Genomic DNA, 18146 nt, shown 5'->3' on the forward strand with positions numbered 1-18146 from the left:
ATAACCCACACACAAACACACACAAACACACTAAATCATCATAACCCACACACAAACACACACAAACACACTAAATCATCATAACCCACACACAAACACACACTAACACACTAAATCATCATAACCCACACACAAACACACACTAACACACTAAATCATCATAACCCCCACACAAACACACACTAACACACTAAATCATCATAACCCCCACACAAACACACACTAACACACTAAATCATCATAACCCACACACAAACACACACTAACACACTAAATCATCATAACCCCCACACAAACACACACACACCAAATCATCACAACCCCCTCCCCGCACACACAAACACACACTAACACACTAAATCATCATAACCCACACACAAACACACACTAACACACTAAATCATCATAACCCCCACACAAACACACACTAACACACTAAATCATCATAACCCCCACACAAACACACACTAACACACTAAATCATCATAACCCACACACAAACACACACTAACACACTAAATCATCATAACCCACACACAAACACACACTAACACACTAAATCATCATAACCCACACACAAACACACACTAACACACCAAATCATCATAACCCACACACAAACACACACAAACACACTAAATCATCATAACCCACACACAAACACACACAAACACACTAAATCATCATAACCCACACACAAACACACACTAACACACTAAATCATCATAACCCCCACACAAACACACACTAACACACTAAATCATCATAACCCCCACACAAACACACACTAACACACTAAATCATCATAACCCACACACAAACACACACTAACACACTAAATCATCATAACCCCCACACAAACACACACTAACACACTAAATCATCATAACCCCCACACAAACACACACTAACACACTAAATCATCATAACCCCCACACAAACACACACTAACACACTAAATCATCATAACCCCCACACACAAACACACTAAATCATCATAACCCACACACAAACACACACTAACACACTAAATCATCATAACCCACACACAAACACACACTAACACACTAAATCATCATAACCCACACAAACACACACAAACACACTAAATCATCATAAACCCCACACAAACACACACAAACACACTAAATCATCATAACCCACACACAACCACACACACACCAAATCATCACAACCCCCTCCCCGCACACACAAACACACACTGCTTTTATTTGGTTGTTTGTTCACACACACATGGATATTATCTATTCTAGGGTAAAATACAGATAATAATTCAAGTTACTGGTAATGAGCACATGGTTAACGGATTTTTGTAACTGAAAATAGTATTTCAGTGAGATTAATGAAATATTACAATTGTAATATTTCATTAATCTCACTGAAAATAGTATTTCAGTGAGATTAATGAAATATTACAATTGTAATATCAGTGCTGCTGATTTTTTTTTCACTACTGGTTGACATGAACCAGCTTTCTCTGGTTTTACTGATTAAACAGCTCTTGCAGTACTGACCTTTGGACCAGGTAATTCCAGTTGAGTGTGGTCCAGTCCCAGGCCATGTTCTGGCCCAGTGGGTTGTAAGACACGTATCTCACCACAGTGAACAGGTCCTGACTTCTTATCACAGCCTCATCTTTCGTTGCTTCTAGGAGCCTGCCAAAAGAACCAAGTGGAGTCTTTCAGCATTTCTAAAGCTGTCATCCCATCTGTGGTCTCTCGCCTTCCTTTTAAATGTCCATTCATTGTTTGGTAAAATAAGTTCTATTTATTTTCCACTCAGTTTACTCATTTTTGTATTTCTTAAAGCTTTCATGAATTTGCAATTTCCCTGGTGATACGTATAAAAGGGATTAATAAAGTAATCTGTCTGTCTGTGTCTGTCTGAATGGAACCTGCTCCAATGTAAATTACCAAAATTAGAACCATGTGATGCCGTGAATCTCCTCTTCTCAACAACAAGATCATCTTGAAATATTTAGTCACATATCCTCTTAATGTTCAAGTAAGGCCACTTGTTGATACCTTCCATGCGTTCTTCATATTCATGCTCTATGGTTGTCTTTAGATTGCCCAAAGATATTTCCTTGTTGGTATATTAAACTGATTTACATTTTCCAAATTTCCAGTAACTCTGTTTTCCATACGTCCACATTATAATGTCCACTAGGAATTTCATATTTGGTAGTAAATCACATTGCTTCATAAGGGCCTAATGGCTCAGAGGTAGATTGGCTGTCTAGTAACCAAAGGATCACTGGTTCGATCCCCACTTCCCCTGGTGACCATGTCCAAGTGTCCTTGAGCAAGACACTGAGACCCTAACTGCTCCTGATGGCCCTGCAATGGACTGGTGACCCGTCCAGGGTGAACCCCGCCTCTCACCCAATGACAGCTGGGATAGGCTCCACCCCCCACAACCCTTAATGAATATAAAATGGATGGATTGATATTGCTTTTGGACAATTGTAAGGCTAATGATTTTTTTCTGTCTGTTTCATCATTTGAGCTAATTGTTCTATTGCTACAGTGAAAAAATAGTAAGAGAATGTTCATCCTTGAACTCAATTCAGGTAACCACCACCACCGTCAGTAGATCTGGACAAGAGCACTCAGTGCTCCTCTTGACCAGTGTTTGTTTCAGTCTCCAGCCAAGTGTCTATGGATTATTGACCATGTGTCTGGACTATAGTGACCATTACGTGGAGAGTTTGTCAGTGGATGTTTTGGACTATTCCTTTATGTTACTTTATACTTTAGCTGCTTAATTATTAGCTGTCAAAAAGAAGTGATGAAGGAGAGGAAAACATGCTTGTGATTATTTTTGAACACTTGAAAAGCAAAATACACTTTTTGGGTGATAGTAACAGTAACGTGATTTTAATTTGTGTATTTAAGGGTTAGTTCTAAACTAAGTTCTTCACCATCTGAGCTCTGTATTAAACTACTCTCATTTCTCACCTTGAGTAGCCCAAATTTAAATTCATTCATATGGGTAAGTCAAGGTTTAACATGTTCTTAATATTGAGTTTTGATGGTTTTTCTTTTGGCTTTGGATCTTGGGCTCAATCTACATAATCTAAATCTCCACTGACTCACTTTTGCTCTTGCAACTTCTCTAAAACCGATTTTGGAGCAGCAGCACAACCAACAAACTCAAATAATAAAAAAAACATGGTTTGTTACACCTACAGACTCCTGCTTTGACTTGGAATGTTGACCACTGGTCTAAATACACACTCTGACTCCCAAACTCACTGAGAGATATGCCTACACACTCCATGACTCTAAATAGACATCATGACAAATAACAGGCATTACCTGTGCAGAAGATCCACATTTTCTACAGATGCTAGTCCATACAGCAGCTTGTCCTTCTCTTGAGCCAAGGAGGTTTTCCTGTACCTCCCAAACATTGTATTCCACTTTTCCTCAGTGCCTGAGTTCTTCATGCCGTATCGATAGACCAGCAACCTCAAATTCACTGCGACATTGCTGGAAAAAGAAGAACAAACAATGTTATGATCCACAATTAAATGTTGGTAACACACTCATTCGTCACTTACTTAGATTCGTGTGTAATGGAATCAGATGAAGCAGGACTGCAATGAATTGTCTATTATGAAGCTTGTCATATTTTCCTTTGGCTTGTCTTTTGTTTGCACAGTTAGAAATGTCATCATTTCTCTATATGGTTATTATTGAGCTTTAGCAGCTGACCTTACACACCCACATCACAACTTGACTGGAAATGTTCAATAAAATGTAAAACATAATTAAAGCTGCAAGCAGCGATGAACGGGCCTTTGTACCAAAAGTTGCTGTGCCACATTGCACCTTACAATGTCAACCAACGAGGAGGCCATCTCTGGACAAATACTTTGTGCCAAACTGAGGCTTCTGACATCTAAAACTATAAGTCTGACCACTTTCCAACCTGTATCACTGGAAGCAGGACAAATTTTCCTGTTAAAATGTGAATTCCAATGTAAGATTTGCCCAGAGTCGAGGGATTTATTTGGGCCTGAGCCCAGAGGGGCAAAGACCCTATTGTATCTGTTCCATTTCATTCTTTCGTTTGTTCTGTCTTTCTTTCTTTCTTTCTTTCTTTCTTATTATTGTACCATTTCAGACCTCAATTTGAAAACAAGCTCAAAAACTCACCAAATTTGGAATGCACATCAGGCCTGGTGAAAAAATTGATATAATGTAAAATTAACCCCCAAAGTGAAAAAAGTGCTCCACGGTGCCATCTATGGATCTTAAAAAGGGGTGCCACGGCCTGTAGGAATGTCAGATAACGTGGAACCAAAACTCAATCATTCATCTCATCAAGACCTACAAATCATACACTGACACTCTTGACCTAAATCCAACAGGAAGTCCACAATATGCACATAAAAGTATGACTTTGCAACAATTTTGGACCCCAAACACACACACTATCTCCTATCTCGTTAATGATAGCCTTCAAACTTTAATGCATGACTTGTGACACTGTGCTGAAAAAAAGTTGTTATAAACTTTGTAATAACTCAAACAGTTTGGATTCTGTAAGCCCTGAAAGTTGCTGTGCCACATTACACCTTATGATGTGTCTACTGTACATGCAAGCTCATAAAAGCAGCCGGCTTGACCGCCATCACCACTTGGTCACTGCGAAACGAGGTAAGTGTTTTCATCTGTGCAGCATGAACTATTAGTTTTACTGAAGGTTTCAGTAATTAATTTTTACTTTTTATTGAACATTTAAAGTAAATTTGTAACATGGGTAGGTAAATCCAGAGCTGTCAGTCCAGGTCTGAAAACATCTGCATGCCCTTGACAGACTTTGTTCAACTGTGCCGCACCCCAATGCGTATGAAGGTGTGAAGGCCTGTTCAAAACTGCTTTCACCTTGAATTTCTCTATGTTTCTGTAGATGTTCATTACAAAATTACTGCCCTTATTGATGAATAACATTCACATTTGAATCTTGGTGACTGAACCTTTAATCTGTGCTCATTTTGATCCATATAAAGTCATTATTGGCAGACTGAGACCATTGCAGCCATGGGCTGTGAGTGCTGACCAGTCATGGGTACTGGCGAGTGGCAAGACACATCCACTTAGCTGTCCCACCTCTGACCACATCTCTTAAACACTGCAAAACCTCGAGCTCGTGACAAACCTCAGTGACTGGAATCACTGCAGGACTACAAGCAGGAGACTTTAATCTTTGACCATCTACAACTTGTTCAGATCGTCCGAGTGGTTAATAAAGATGTTGTCATTAGTATCAGACGTCAACTGGTTAATACCAGACGTGCACACATGACCCATAGTTGAGGCCACTGCAGGGAGAGTAGTCACTTCTGGATAATGTCACATTTTGGACCTGCATGTTTTATTTGAGTTGAGGGTATTTAAAGGGGCATCACGGTGGTGCAGTGGTTAGAACTGTTGCCTCACAGCAAGAAGGTTCTGGGTTTGAGTCTCGGCTCAGGCACAGGATCTTTCTGGGTGGAGTCTGCATGTTCTCCCTGTGCCTGCATGGGTTCTCTCCGGTACTCAAGCTTCTTCCCACAGTCCAAAGACATCAAGAGGGGACCAGGTTAATCCAGACTCTAAATTGACCGTAGGCGTGGCTGGGAGAGCCAATGGTTGTCTGTCTCTATGTGTTGGCCCTGCCATGGACTGGTGACCTGTCCAGGGGGAAGGCTGCTGGGATAGGCTCCACCCTCAACAGGAGAAGAGTGAGAACATGGCGGGATGGATGATGGATGGATGAATGGATGGATGGATGATGGATGGTATTGTAGAGGCGGTTGTTCCTGAATTCTTATCATTATTAATTGTTCTTCTCTTCACCTTTCTTCTTTCCTCTTCTATTGTCTTCTTCTTGCTGGGTTTGCTGGACTGTGCCACAGCAGATAAATATGTATTCAGGTGATTGTTGAAGGTGACCAATTAGGTGAAGAGGCAGCCTCAATCCTGCCTCCTAAAGCTGAACAGTGGCGAGTCCATTAAGACTTGATTGCATGTTAAGAGGTCGAGCACATCATGATCAGCATTTGCACATTTGCAGGTCTGTACCAGAAATGTCGAGTGAGCACTTTGGTTTCACCTTCATAGACACTGGTCTGTTTGCGCAAAAGATTCACATGAACGTGGTTTCAATGGGCTGGACTTTGATTAAACGACCTTGGATGGGACTTTTTTATATACAGATACAGACAACAGCACACAGTTGTCACTAGCATAGAGACATAAAAAGTCTCTGATGAAATGACAAAATAGAAAGTTCTGTATGTCATTTGTTTCCAGGTAAATTCCATTTTCAAGATCAATAAAATCTTGTCGTCCACTACAGAAGACTGGCAATTATGTTGAATAAGGTTAAGTTGTATTGGTAAGGGGGTACCTGAGAGTTCCATCTATCCACTGGTCAAAAATATCAGAGGCTGAAGTCAAGGACCTCTGATCTCCCATCTGACATGCAATACGCAGCACAGTCTCCCGCAGCAGCCTGACAAACACATCCAACAATCACTTGACTGGAATTCCAGTTAATACACAGGTTAGATGAAAGACACTATTATTACTGGCTAAAATGAAAACAAATGTGTGAAAGGTTTAATGGTCACATGGTCCTGCTCTACCTCTCTGTCTGTGTTCCCTCATCACTCCATCCAAGTTGAGATGAAATTGCTTTCACGTGGTTACGGAACAGTTTCTAGGGGAAGAGGCAGAAACATATTTCTGAGGGAACAGGTAAAACTGCCTGCAACTGTCCTGCTCATCCATTTCCATCGATACAAAACAGTCTGGCTCAGGGAGGTGCAGACTTTCACGTGGCCTGCAGCTGACAGACCCACCACAAACATTCTGCTCAAGCTTTAGGCCAGACCAAGACAATGTCCAAAGGCGCCTGCTGTCACTCTAGTCTACACCTGTGTTCAACTGCTGTGTTGCAATCTCCCAAATTAAGGGAGGGATGGGAAAACTAACAGGAGGCCGATTCAGCTACAGCACACAGGTTTGGGCCATGTTACAGACACTAGTCCCAATCTATGGGTTAGGGTTAGGGTCTGACAGAAACATGTTTCTTAACTGCCTTTAGAAAAAAAAATCTTATGAAATTATTTAATTTGAATGGTTCTGTACAAGCTAAATTCTTACCCTAACTTTAGAATCCTATGTTAGCACTACATAGAAAATGTTGCAAAATGTTTTTTAAATGTGTTATTTGGATTAAGTTACCACATATCAGGGATCTAAATGGTCACATGATTACCGTGAATAATACTAGAGTGACATAATTACAGTCTATGGCCGGCAGGCTTATGTACACTTTGAGCACAGGCGAGACATGGCAAGTGCTGATAGAAGAATTACAGTTGGAGTGCAGATCCCTTAAAGAAAGATACAGCTTCTAAGATGGGACAGGATGCAGCTCTGAGTTTAGGGTTTGCTTCTGTAATAGTAAGTTTTGTTCTGATAAGGTGCACTGGGTACAAATACTGTCTTCTGGTTTCACATTTTCTGGTATTATACTTCTGTAATAAGGCAAAATCTTGATTATCTGTAGTCAAATTTAGTCCCAGCAATTCATTTTGGTCCATTGCAGTTTTTGCTTATATCTCTCATAGATCCATCACAAAGATCTCCAGGATGTGCCTGGTTGATGGCTTTAAAGAGAAGATTTATTTTTCACACTTAGGTTGAGATATTTTTTTTCTGTGCCATAAATAGAGCCTGAAGATATCCCATGATGCTCTTGGCTGAGCAGCTCCCCCTGGAGGCTGAGTCCTGGGGGATTTGGCATCACCTTTGACTTTTTTCACTTGAAATTTTACGAATCATGACTTAATCCACTCTAACCAGAGTTCACAGTTTTACTATACTCATCAACAATTCTTCCATCTTTCCCTCCCCTCAGCTAAAGAGTCTGGGTGCCATCCTCAACAGCACACTCCTTCACATCCCACATTCATAACATGACCTGTCAGTTTACTTCTGTACATCGTACTTTCCACTTGGGTTTATTTCACATGTCAGTCGAGAGGTGTCTTCTGTCAAGGGTTTTTACATGAATGCACTGAAGGTTAGCAGCTCACCCACCTGGAACTTTGAGTAGACTTCAGCATCAACCGACAACATGTCTCCAACATAGGCAATGGAGGAAGCTACACGCTCCCAAACTATGTAGTCCGTCTCATTGGTTAGATACCTGGTAAGGTTGAAGGCTACACTGTAATCTATAATGTCTGCCCTGCACAGAGAAGTGAAACACCATTTAAAGTCAGTGGACTCTGGGCTGTATGACTGTAGACATTTTATTTTTGTGCATTTTGGTTGAAATCTTACCGTGCAAGAGCAAAAACATCATCAATGTAGCTTGTGCGGTCAGCTGCATTAAACTCCTGTTGAGGCAAGAAAACACAGAGCAACTTGAAGTTGTTTCTGTGACCATTTTGGTGCCACAATTGAAGACATATCAGATCAGGAGGTGCCAGTTTTGTTGAAGTGCACTGATGCTATGAAAAGTTGTCCCAGAGGATAATTTGACAGGTCATCCTGAAATTGTCACAGTCTCATATTACGCTGTTCTCCTGCCTGTTTTCCTGTCAGTAGTTTATCAGTCTCATACTTTTGATGTGGAAACTCACAGTCTGTTTTACATGGCAGTCGGAGCATTTATTCTGACAGATACCAGCATAGTTCTTCTCTCTGAGTCAATCTGCTGGACATTGTATAGCTAGTGGATCCAGGATCCCTACAGGATCCCTACAAGATCTCTACAGTCTCGTTCATGTCCAGAAGAGTAAGATGGTCTGCTGGGTGGATGGAAATACTTGACAACAGTTTAACTGCTTTCTTCACACAGGTGATTGAAACACCCATCATCCATCCATCCATCATCCATTACCCATCTGTCTACCATCCATCATTCCTCCATCATCACTATCTCAGAGGTGCAAGGAGCACAAACAGGCCTGTTGGTGACTGGAGGGACGGGTCTAACCCGCAGAAAAGCTGGAGAATGTTTGATACCAGATGTGTTGGACCCACAGTGGAACATGGTGGAGATCCATTGTGGTACCAGATTGCATTTGTGGGCTAATTATTTAAAACCTATGGTACCATGAACCAAAAGGTCTACCAGAACATCTTAGTGCATCGTAGCATTGCTTCTGGACTGGATCCGATGGGTCATGGGTTCACATACCAACGAGACAACAACCACCACCAGCAGACTTCAAAGCAGTGCAGAAACTATTTGACTATTTGTGGAAAAATGAACCTGGAGTCCCGGAACTGATGGACCTGCCAAATCAGAATCCAGGTTTGACTCAGAATGAACAAGTTTGGGATTCGGTAGATTCAAAGATTGGTGGCACAGAAGTTTGATCTAAAGCACGTCTGAGGGATCAGGTAGAAACTGTCTGGTACTCAGCAACAACAGAGATGATCGATCGATGACAAACAGACAGACAGATGTGGGTGCAATACATCTGGCATCAAACATTCATTCACACTTTTCTGCATCAACATGAACATGAGAATGCTGACAAAGTTCAAGCCAACTCTGGTGCAAATGCTTTTAATTGTGCACTGCCTCTGCAAATTTAACAATACCCTCATTAATTAATTTATCCAAATATTATTATTATATATTATCCAGAAATCTCTAGAGGGGGTGTGTGATTTTCATTTCTAGACAAGAGCACACTGATGCATTTAAGGTCATGGATTGATTCAGTCAATCTGCTAGTTTCTGCTTTCATACAGTGAGTCATAATGTTGCCTTTTCATTGGTTTCTGCATGTCCATCGTTGGCTGTCTCATCCATTTGTACACTGACATCTGTGAAGATGCAGGGTAAATCATCTATGTAGATGCTAAATAAAAGCAGACCTAAGACTAAACCTTGTGGCACTGTATAGAGAGTCTAAAAAGGAAGCATATCCAATAATTCTGGTGTCGTGTTGTTTGTTACTTAGGTATTATTTTTCATAGCATTTTCTGAGATATTTTATGTAACATATTAATTTAGACAACAGAACACTGTGGTAGACAAATCAAAAGCTTTCTTCATGTCAATGAAAATCACTCCAACCACTGCTCCTTTGTCACAGGATGATAAAGTTTAGATGGTTTGTCAGTGGATTTGCAGCCACCTCGTCTGCCACCTTTGATAAAAATGAGCTGAATACTAAAAGTTCTGTAGTTGGCCAAGACAGACGGATCACCACCTTTAAAAACTGATGAGACGACTGCTACTTTGCTGTAAGGTTGTCAATCAGCTGAGCACTTGATGTTCACAAGGTGAGCGCATACCTCTAAAATCAGCAGATATCAATCCCAAGCAAATCCTGGGCTTTTGAACTTTTTACAGTCATTAGGATTTGCACAATTTCCTTTTCAGTAGTTTCTATGACTTGGTGGAGCAATCACTTCCTTTGTCTTACCAGATGTTATTCCTGTCCTTTTCACTGAGTCTGAAGGAAGCATTAATATACGTAGCAATTAATTTCTTTTCTTGCACCCTTGTGTTATCAATTTTGAGCTCATAAACCCTTGGAGCCCCAATTTTAAAAAAGAAAGGCTGCTTCTTCTTTTCAGGACAGTTTTCAGTGCATCGTTCCTTTTTCTCATTAGTTTCTATATCAGTATTTCTGACGAGAAATGTCAAAGCAAGCACAATGAGCCGTAATGTTTTTGAAAAGTGGATGGGTGGTTTTGTCTTGTACTTTCATAGACTTTCTCCCTATATTCTGTGTATTTTAATAATGAGTCTGGTTGGTTGGGTGGTTGTTAGTGGGGAAACTTGATCTCTTGAAGCCGGGGAGGAAGAAGAGACAATGACAAGTGGGAGCCTCTTGAGTTGGCTCTGTAATATACACACTGCTGCAAGTCCCTGCTTTCTGAAAGAGGGATCCACCACTCCAGTCTACCAATCCTTCAGTTCAACCCAGGACCCACATCTAATATTGAAGAGACCTGTCAATCAAACCAACACCTAGAGCCTTCAACATTTCTGGACGGATCTCATCAGTCTTGCTACTGTGGCATGTAATCTGCCTCAGGGACTTCCTCCAGCGGGACTGACGTGGTTCCCATCATCCTCAAGCCCCACCTCCCTGGGTGCAGGGGCGTGGTTTGTTGGTTCAGGTTTTTGTGAGTGTTTCCTCGACAGTCTGATTACTTCTACTCTGTTCAGGTGAACAACGTCTCATCCTCGCTATTCACACCCCCCAGGTGTTGAGATATAAAAGATGTGATCATAGGAGCTCCTTCTGGGGAAAGCCTGGTCTGATTGGGAGAGATGGCGTCCATCCTACTTTGGATGGTGCATCTCTCTTATCTAGGAACAGAGGCCAGTTTGTTAGCAATACTAATCCCTGACAAGCACCCAGAGTTCAGACCAGCAGGCAGAGCTGCAGGTTAGCACGCCCTCTGCTGGTTCCTTGGTGTTGTCACCCAGCCAGCCTATAGAAACTGTGTCTGCCCCGAGGCAGTATAAGCCTGCACCCAAATCTGGAGGAGTACTTGATAGCAACTTAGTTCAAATTAAAACCACTGCTCCAGCAAATCAACCCAGTAAAACTATTAAATGTGGTTTGCTAAATATTCGATCTCTCCCATTCAAGTCTCTCCTAGTGAACGATTTAATTACTAATAATCAGATTGGTGTATTAGCACTTCCTGAAACCTGGGAGCAGCAAGATGAGTGTGTTAGTTTAAATGAATCTTCCCCTCCTGGTTACATTCACTACCATGTACCTCGCACCACTGGCAGAGGAGGAGTAGCTGCAATCTATCAGTCAAATTTGGTGCTTAACCCTCCACCTAACAGTTCCTATAACTCATTTGAGAGCCTGACTGTCAGCTTCTCCCTCCCAGACTGGAAAGCAGAGAAACCACTCTTACTTGCTGGGGTGTACCGTCCTCCTGCACCTTATTCTGAGTTCTTAGAAGAATTCCCTGACTTTCTGTCTAACTTGGCATTGAACTCAGTCAAAGTCATTATAGTGGGTGACTTTAACATCCATGTGGACGTCAATGATGATTCTCTGGCCACTGCGTTTAAGTCGCTTCTTGATTCTGTTGGCTTCTGTCAGAGGGTAAACAAACCCACTCCCACTTTTAATCACATCCTTGATTTAGCACTCACTTATGGAATAGAAGCTGACCTCATCACAGTTCTTCCTCAGAACCCCGTCTTGTCTGATCACTCCTTAATTACATTTGAATTTACTTTAACAAATTATATCCTACCTGGGAAAAAGTCCCGCTTCAGTAGATGTCTATCTGACACTGCTGTTTCTAGATTTAGGAGCTTATTCCAGCAGAGCTTGCTACCACACCTTGTAGTGATATAATGGGCAGTTATGCTGATTCCACCCCACCCAGGTGGACTATCTTGTGAACAGCACTGCAGCAGCACTCCTTGGGACACTTGATGCCATAGCTCCCCTGAAGAAGAAGGTTATCAACCAGAAAAGAATAGTTCCCTGGTACAGCCCAGAGCTGCGTGCCTTAAAACAGAAGACCAGACAACTGGGAAGGAAGACACATTCCAGCCAGCACGAGGAAGTCCACCAAGCCTGGAAGGAGAGTTTATTAATATATAAAAAGAACTCCGTAATGCTAGAAGTGCTTACTACTCGTCCCTGATAGAAAAGAATAAGAACCACCCCAGGTTCCTCTTCAGCACCGTGGGCAGGCTCACCAAGAACCATAGTGCTGTTGAGCCATGCATCCCCAACTCTCAGCAGTAACGACTTCCTTTCTTTCTTCACTGAAAAGATTGTGAACATCAGAACAAAGATTGCCAGTAATGGAGGACAGACTACAGTCCCCATAGAAGCCCCTCCCAGACTTGGTGCTCACTTGGACAGCTTCTCCCCATCGACCTGTCAGAATTAACTTCTGCAGTCGGTTCCTCCAAGTCAGCCACTTGTCTGCTGGATCCCATCCCGACAAGCCTCCTTAAGGATGCCTTCCCTCGAGTCAACACTTCTATATTGAACCAAATTAATCTTTCCTTAGTCACAGGTTATGAGCCACAGGCCTTTAAGGTGGCTGTCATCAACCCTTTACTTAAAAACCTTCTCTTGACCCAGATGTGTTAGCCAACTATAGGCCAATATCCAACCTCCCCTACATCTCCAAGATCCTTGAGAAGGTTGTCCTGGAGCAGCTACATGAACATCTGCACAGCAACGAGCTCTTTGAAGCCTTCCAATCTGGATTCAGGGAACACCATAGCACTGAAACAGCACTGGTCAGAGTCTCTAATGATCTTCTTATAGCTTCAGACAGAGGTCTTGTCTCTGTGCTTGTCCTTTTGGACCTCAGTGCTGCATTTGACACCATCGACCACTGCATCCTGCTACAGAGACTAGACCATGACATTGGGATTAAGGAACTGCCCTAAAATGGTTTAAGTCCTTCTTATCTGACAGGTTTCAGTTTGTTAATGTTAATAATGACTATTCAGAGTACAGCAGAGTCACACATGGTGGACCACAGGGTTCAGTTTTAGGACCGATTCTCTTCACTCTTTACATGCTTCCATTAGGTGACATAATCCGGAAGCACTCGATCAACTTCCACTGTTATGCAGATGACACACAACTCTACTGGTCGATGGAGCCAGACGACACAAGCCAGCTTACTCATCTGCAAGACTGCCTGAAAGACATTAAATCCTGGATGTCCTCTAACTTCTTAATGCTCAATTCAGATAAAACTGAGGTAATCATTTTTGGACCTAAACACCACAGGGACACACTCTTGAATCGGATCTCTACTCTAGATGGCATCACCCTAACTTCGAGTACAACTGCAAGGAACCTTGGGGTCATTTTTGACCATGACATTTCCTTCAGCTCCCACATAAAGCATGTGACGAGGACCGCCTTCTTCCACCTGCAGTATCACTAAGATTAGGAACATCCTTTCCCAGAGTGATGCTGAAAAACTGGTGCATGCATTTATCACCTCTAGGCTGGACTACTGCAACTCTCTCCTGTCAGGATGTCCTAAATACTCCCTAAAGAGTCTCCAGCTGGTCCAGAACGCTGCAGCCAGGGTTTTGACGGGAGTTAAGAAGAGAGAACACATCTCTCCCACTTTAGCTTCTCTCCACTGGCTTCCTGTAGGATCTAGAATCGACTTCAAAGTCCTTCTGCTGACTTATCAGGCTCTCAATGATAAAGCTCCATCCTATTTGAAAGAGCTCCTTAGTCCCTCCTGTCCTACCAGAGCACTCCGCTCCCAGAATGCAGGTCTTTTAGTGATTCCCAGTATCAATAAAAACAGACTGGGAGGTAGAGCCTTTAGTTACCGGTTCCTCTACTGTGGAACCAGCATCTCTCCATGGGTCAGAGAGGCAGACACTCTGACTACGTTTAAGTCCAGGCTTAAGACCTTCCTCTATGACAGAGCCTTCAGTTAGGACTGGTTCAGGTAGCTCTGAACCATTGATAGCTATGCTGCTACAGGCTTAGACTGCTGGGGGACACATCAGGTTACATGGAGCCCTTCCCTCCTCTCCTCTCCTCTCCTCTCCCCCTCTCTCCTCCTCTACTCCCTGCACATTTTTGGAACTGTCACTACCACTACTTGTTGCACTTTGTAGTTTGGCCTTGGTGTCTCGCAGTCTCTCTGTGTTTCCACAGATCCACCAGAGCCCCAACCGCCGCCTGCATCGCCCCCCCCCTCTTATTCCCTACTGTTACACCGGCCTGCGCTCCCCTTCCATGAACCAGTCTGCCATCCAGTCCCCCATCAAGCTGGCTTGCTCTCCCTGCCTCCCCTACCAGAAGCTTCCTTCTTCAGCTGTTATTAACATTTCCGTGTTTCCCACATTTTGTATTGTAAACAGTTTTCTTGTCTGTAACAACATCTCCTGCACGTCTGTCCGTCCTGGGTGAGGGATCCTCCTCCCCTCCTCACCCTGAGGTTTCTCAGATTTTTCCCTGTTCAAGGTTTTCTATGGAGTTTCTCCTCAGTCGATGTGAGGGTCTAAGGGCAGAGGATGTTGTTATGATGCCATGTGAAGCCCTTTGAGACAAACTGTTTGTGAAAACGGGCTATACAAATAAAATTGCCTTGCCTTGCCTGGTCCTCCATCTTCGGGTGCTCTGGTGCAAAGTACAATTGAAAACCTCCACTTAACATTAAACATTAAGCATGTTGGAGGAAGCTGGGACTATGCTGGGAAAATATGCAACTTCACACAGAAAGGCCCCAGTACAACCCCTGACAGTGACAGTGCTAACCACTGCACCACCGGGCCACAACTACTCGATGGTTTATTACTCAAATTAATAACAACAAACCTTACAAGCAAACCTTACCAGACTTGAATGATAACTGACCCTTGGGTGACACAGAGAACCTCGAGGAAGGAGTGCAAAACTGAACAAATGATTTAACAAAGAATGAAATGAGAAGATGAACTTGCACGCAAGCTCAACTAATGATATAAAAATAGGCTGGATCTGTTGAAAACTGACTAACGGATGTGAATTGTTAAAAGCGAATGGCAGGAAAAAGCCAGAGACAGGAAATAACACAAGAAGACAGACAAGGTTAAGTACATGCCAAAATAAAACAGGAACTGACACTGAAACACAAGAAGAAACAAACCAAATGCTGAGGAGGGAAAAAAGATGTCATGGTTTTGGGTTTTTGTGTAATCCTGTTTTCCTTTTTCCTATCCCTGCAGTCGTGGCGAGGGGCGGTGCGATTGGTGAGGGCAGGGGGCTCCCGGCACACCTGCAGCTCATTCCTAATCACTCCAGTATTTCTGCCTGTCTCACACCGTCGCCTGCGCCAGATGATTGTTGTACGCCTCAGACAGAACCTCAAGCTCTCTTGTGCCCTCGCTACATCTCCGGCCACTCGCCTAGCTTTCCGCTTTTTTCGTTCGTTTCAGCAAAGACTGAGTTTTCCTCTGTGCCTTGCCACTGTTTTGAGTTTTTTGTGAATTGACTGTTTTTTGAGCCCACGTTGTGGGTGAATTTTAGTTAGGGCGTTTTTTGGTGGTGACTTTCTTTGAACTGCGCTTTTTTTTTCGTTCCCTGGTGAACTGATTTTGTGTTTCATTAATAAACCTCCTTGTACGCCACTCAGCATTTTTGGGTCCTGATTCCTGTGCCTCCCGTCACAAAAGAACAGCAAAGATCAAACAAAAGAATCCATTAGAAATCTAACGAAGACTCAAAAACTAAAAGTCCACAAACAAAACTCAAATGAATAGGAAAACAATGCAATGTAAAAAATAGTTACACAATATGAATGTTGTTGTAGGAGGACTGCTTACCAGGTGGTTGTCTTGAAGTTGTTGGCTGATGGAGTTCCACATGTGGTCATCATAGTTGACTCTGTAGAACCCGATGTGATCTTTGTTGACCTTCATCAGGCCATCTACTGAGGGTGTGTAGTTGCTGAGAAAATGCTCTGCAAACCAATACAGATCATATGAGTACAAATTCAGAAGCTAACGGGAAGAGAAGACCAGGTAAATCATGAAAGATACGAACAAACATGAATAGTTCATATTTAAATAGTTGAAAATGTCCTTTTTCTACAGTTTTTTCCGTATTCACCTGTTCAATAGCAGTGCATCAAACATGTTCTTACTCTGACCTGTCAAATACAGATGCTTGAAAGTGGCCATATACACTTCAACGGATGAGACTTCTGGTACTGAAACAGCATGTTTGCTTCAAAATGTGATGCTGAAAGTCACACCTGTTTTAATCTGGAAGTATGTGGCCTTCCAAAATAAAATAAGACAATTGTCCAACATGCTACGGTTAAGGTCTTCTTTAGTTTGGGGGGGGGGGATCCTTATAGGCAAGAAACCATTGGGTTTAATTTATTACTATGGTAAGGTTATATCACCATTGTCAAACTGTTAATTTAAAAGAACACTGGAAATGTCAAGCATGTGCTTCACAGTTCTAGGCTGAGTTTCATGAGATTATCCTGGTCAAAGGAAGACCCATCGCATCATAAGCAAACATTAGTATTTGGTGAATCCCAGTGAGGATGAGACGAGAGATTAAACTATTTGAATGAAGAAGCTGAGCATCGTACCTCTGCTGTCCTTGTCGAACAAAGTGAACATTGTCTTATCACTCTTCACTGAGTTCCATCTGACTGGGATGTTCCATTTGTAGCTGTTGAAAAAACAAATTCAACTCAGTACAATAGGAAATCATAAAAGGGGATCTCTGAGCAGCAAATTATAGTTTTACTCTAGAAAGCCGCAAAAAGTAACTATCAGCAAATGGCCCCCCTCCCCCCCCCAGCACCATTCATCCTCAGAGGCCGCAGCATTCACAACCAGACAAGCTATATGGTGACCAGCCTGGTCGAAGTCCACCTTGGGCCCTCTCAATAGGTGGCTATCGAGGGGCCTCCTAAAGAGGCAATTGGATGAGGCAAGCAAAAACTTGTGTGGTCTCTTCAACAGAGCTCGAAGGTCAAAAGTACAGTTACTGTCATTAGTACAGGTCTCTGCCCCCTCCTCCCCCTCTCAAGTTGATTTTCACCATTACCTTCACACCTTGGCTCCTCAGTTTATGATGAGCTATTTCATCTAATACAACAAACAGACGCATCTACACTTTTACAGTGATCAGGCTTTGAGGAGTTCAAAGTTTAAAACCAACAATTACACGAAACATGAACACACATTTATGTTTTTTTGCCTTTATTTAAGGTAAAAGAGAATATATATATATATATATATATATATATATATAGTGAGTGTATTCTTTTATCATTTGATGGAGCTCATCAAGACCTTTGAAATAGGCGGCGTGGCTCAGAGGGAGAGTGGCCATCTAGCAACTGCAAGGTCACTGGTTCCATCCCCACTTCCCCCGGTGACCATGTCCAAGTGTCCTTGAGCAAGATACTGAACACCCTGACTGCCCCTGATGAGCAGGGTGATGCCTTGCATGGCAGCTCCACCATCAGTGTGTGAGTGTGTGTCAACGGGTGAATGAGACGATGCTGTAAAGCACTTTTAGAGTCGCTAAGGTAGAGAGGCGCTGTATAAAATGAGTCCATTCACCAAATAATATAAAACTTGTCTTCAGTCTTATGTCACCCATG

At 42.5% G+C, this 18146-nt stretch overlaps 1 protein-coding gene across 2 annotated transcripts in view; it reads right to left on the reverse strand.

Moving 5' to 3' along the window:
- Positions 1–18146, reverse strand: part of enpep (glutamyl aminopeptidase) — a 47724-nt gene that overhangs the window by 12416 nt on the left and 17162 nt on the right. For both annotated transcript variants that reach the window (XM_086183290.1, XM_086183289.1), the window contains exons 11-18: positions 17121–17203; positions 16342–16478; positions 8370–8425; positions 8124–8274; positions 6662–6735; positions 6424–6528; positions 3342–3515; positions 1536–1676 (exon numbers count right to left, since the gene is read on the reverse strand). In XM_086183290.1, coding sequence (XP_086039416.1) covers positions 1536–1676; positions 3342–3515; positions 6424–6528; positions 6662–6735; positions 8124–8274; positions 8370–8425; positions 16342–16478; positions 17121–17203 — 921 coding nt within the window. The remainder of the gene's footprint in view (positions 1–1535; positions 1677–3341; positions 3516–6423; positions 6529–6661; positions 6736–8123; positions 8275–8369; positions 8426–16341; positions 16479–17120; positions 17204–18146) is intronic.

Source organism: Aulostomus chinensis, chromosome 17, assembly GCF_037954235.1.
Source record: "Aulostomus chinensis isolate RoL2024-O1b breed Wild chromosome 17, RoL_Achi_v1.0, whole genome shotgun sequence".
Taxonomy (NCBI): domain Eukaryota; kingdom Metazoa; phylum Chordata; class Actinopteri; order Syngnathiformes; family Aulostomidae; genus Aulostomus; species Aulostomus chinensis.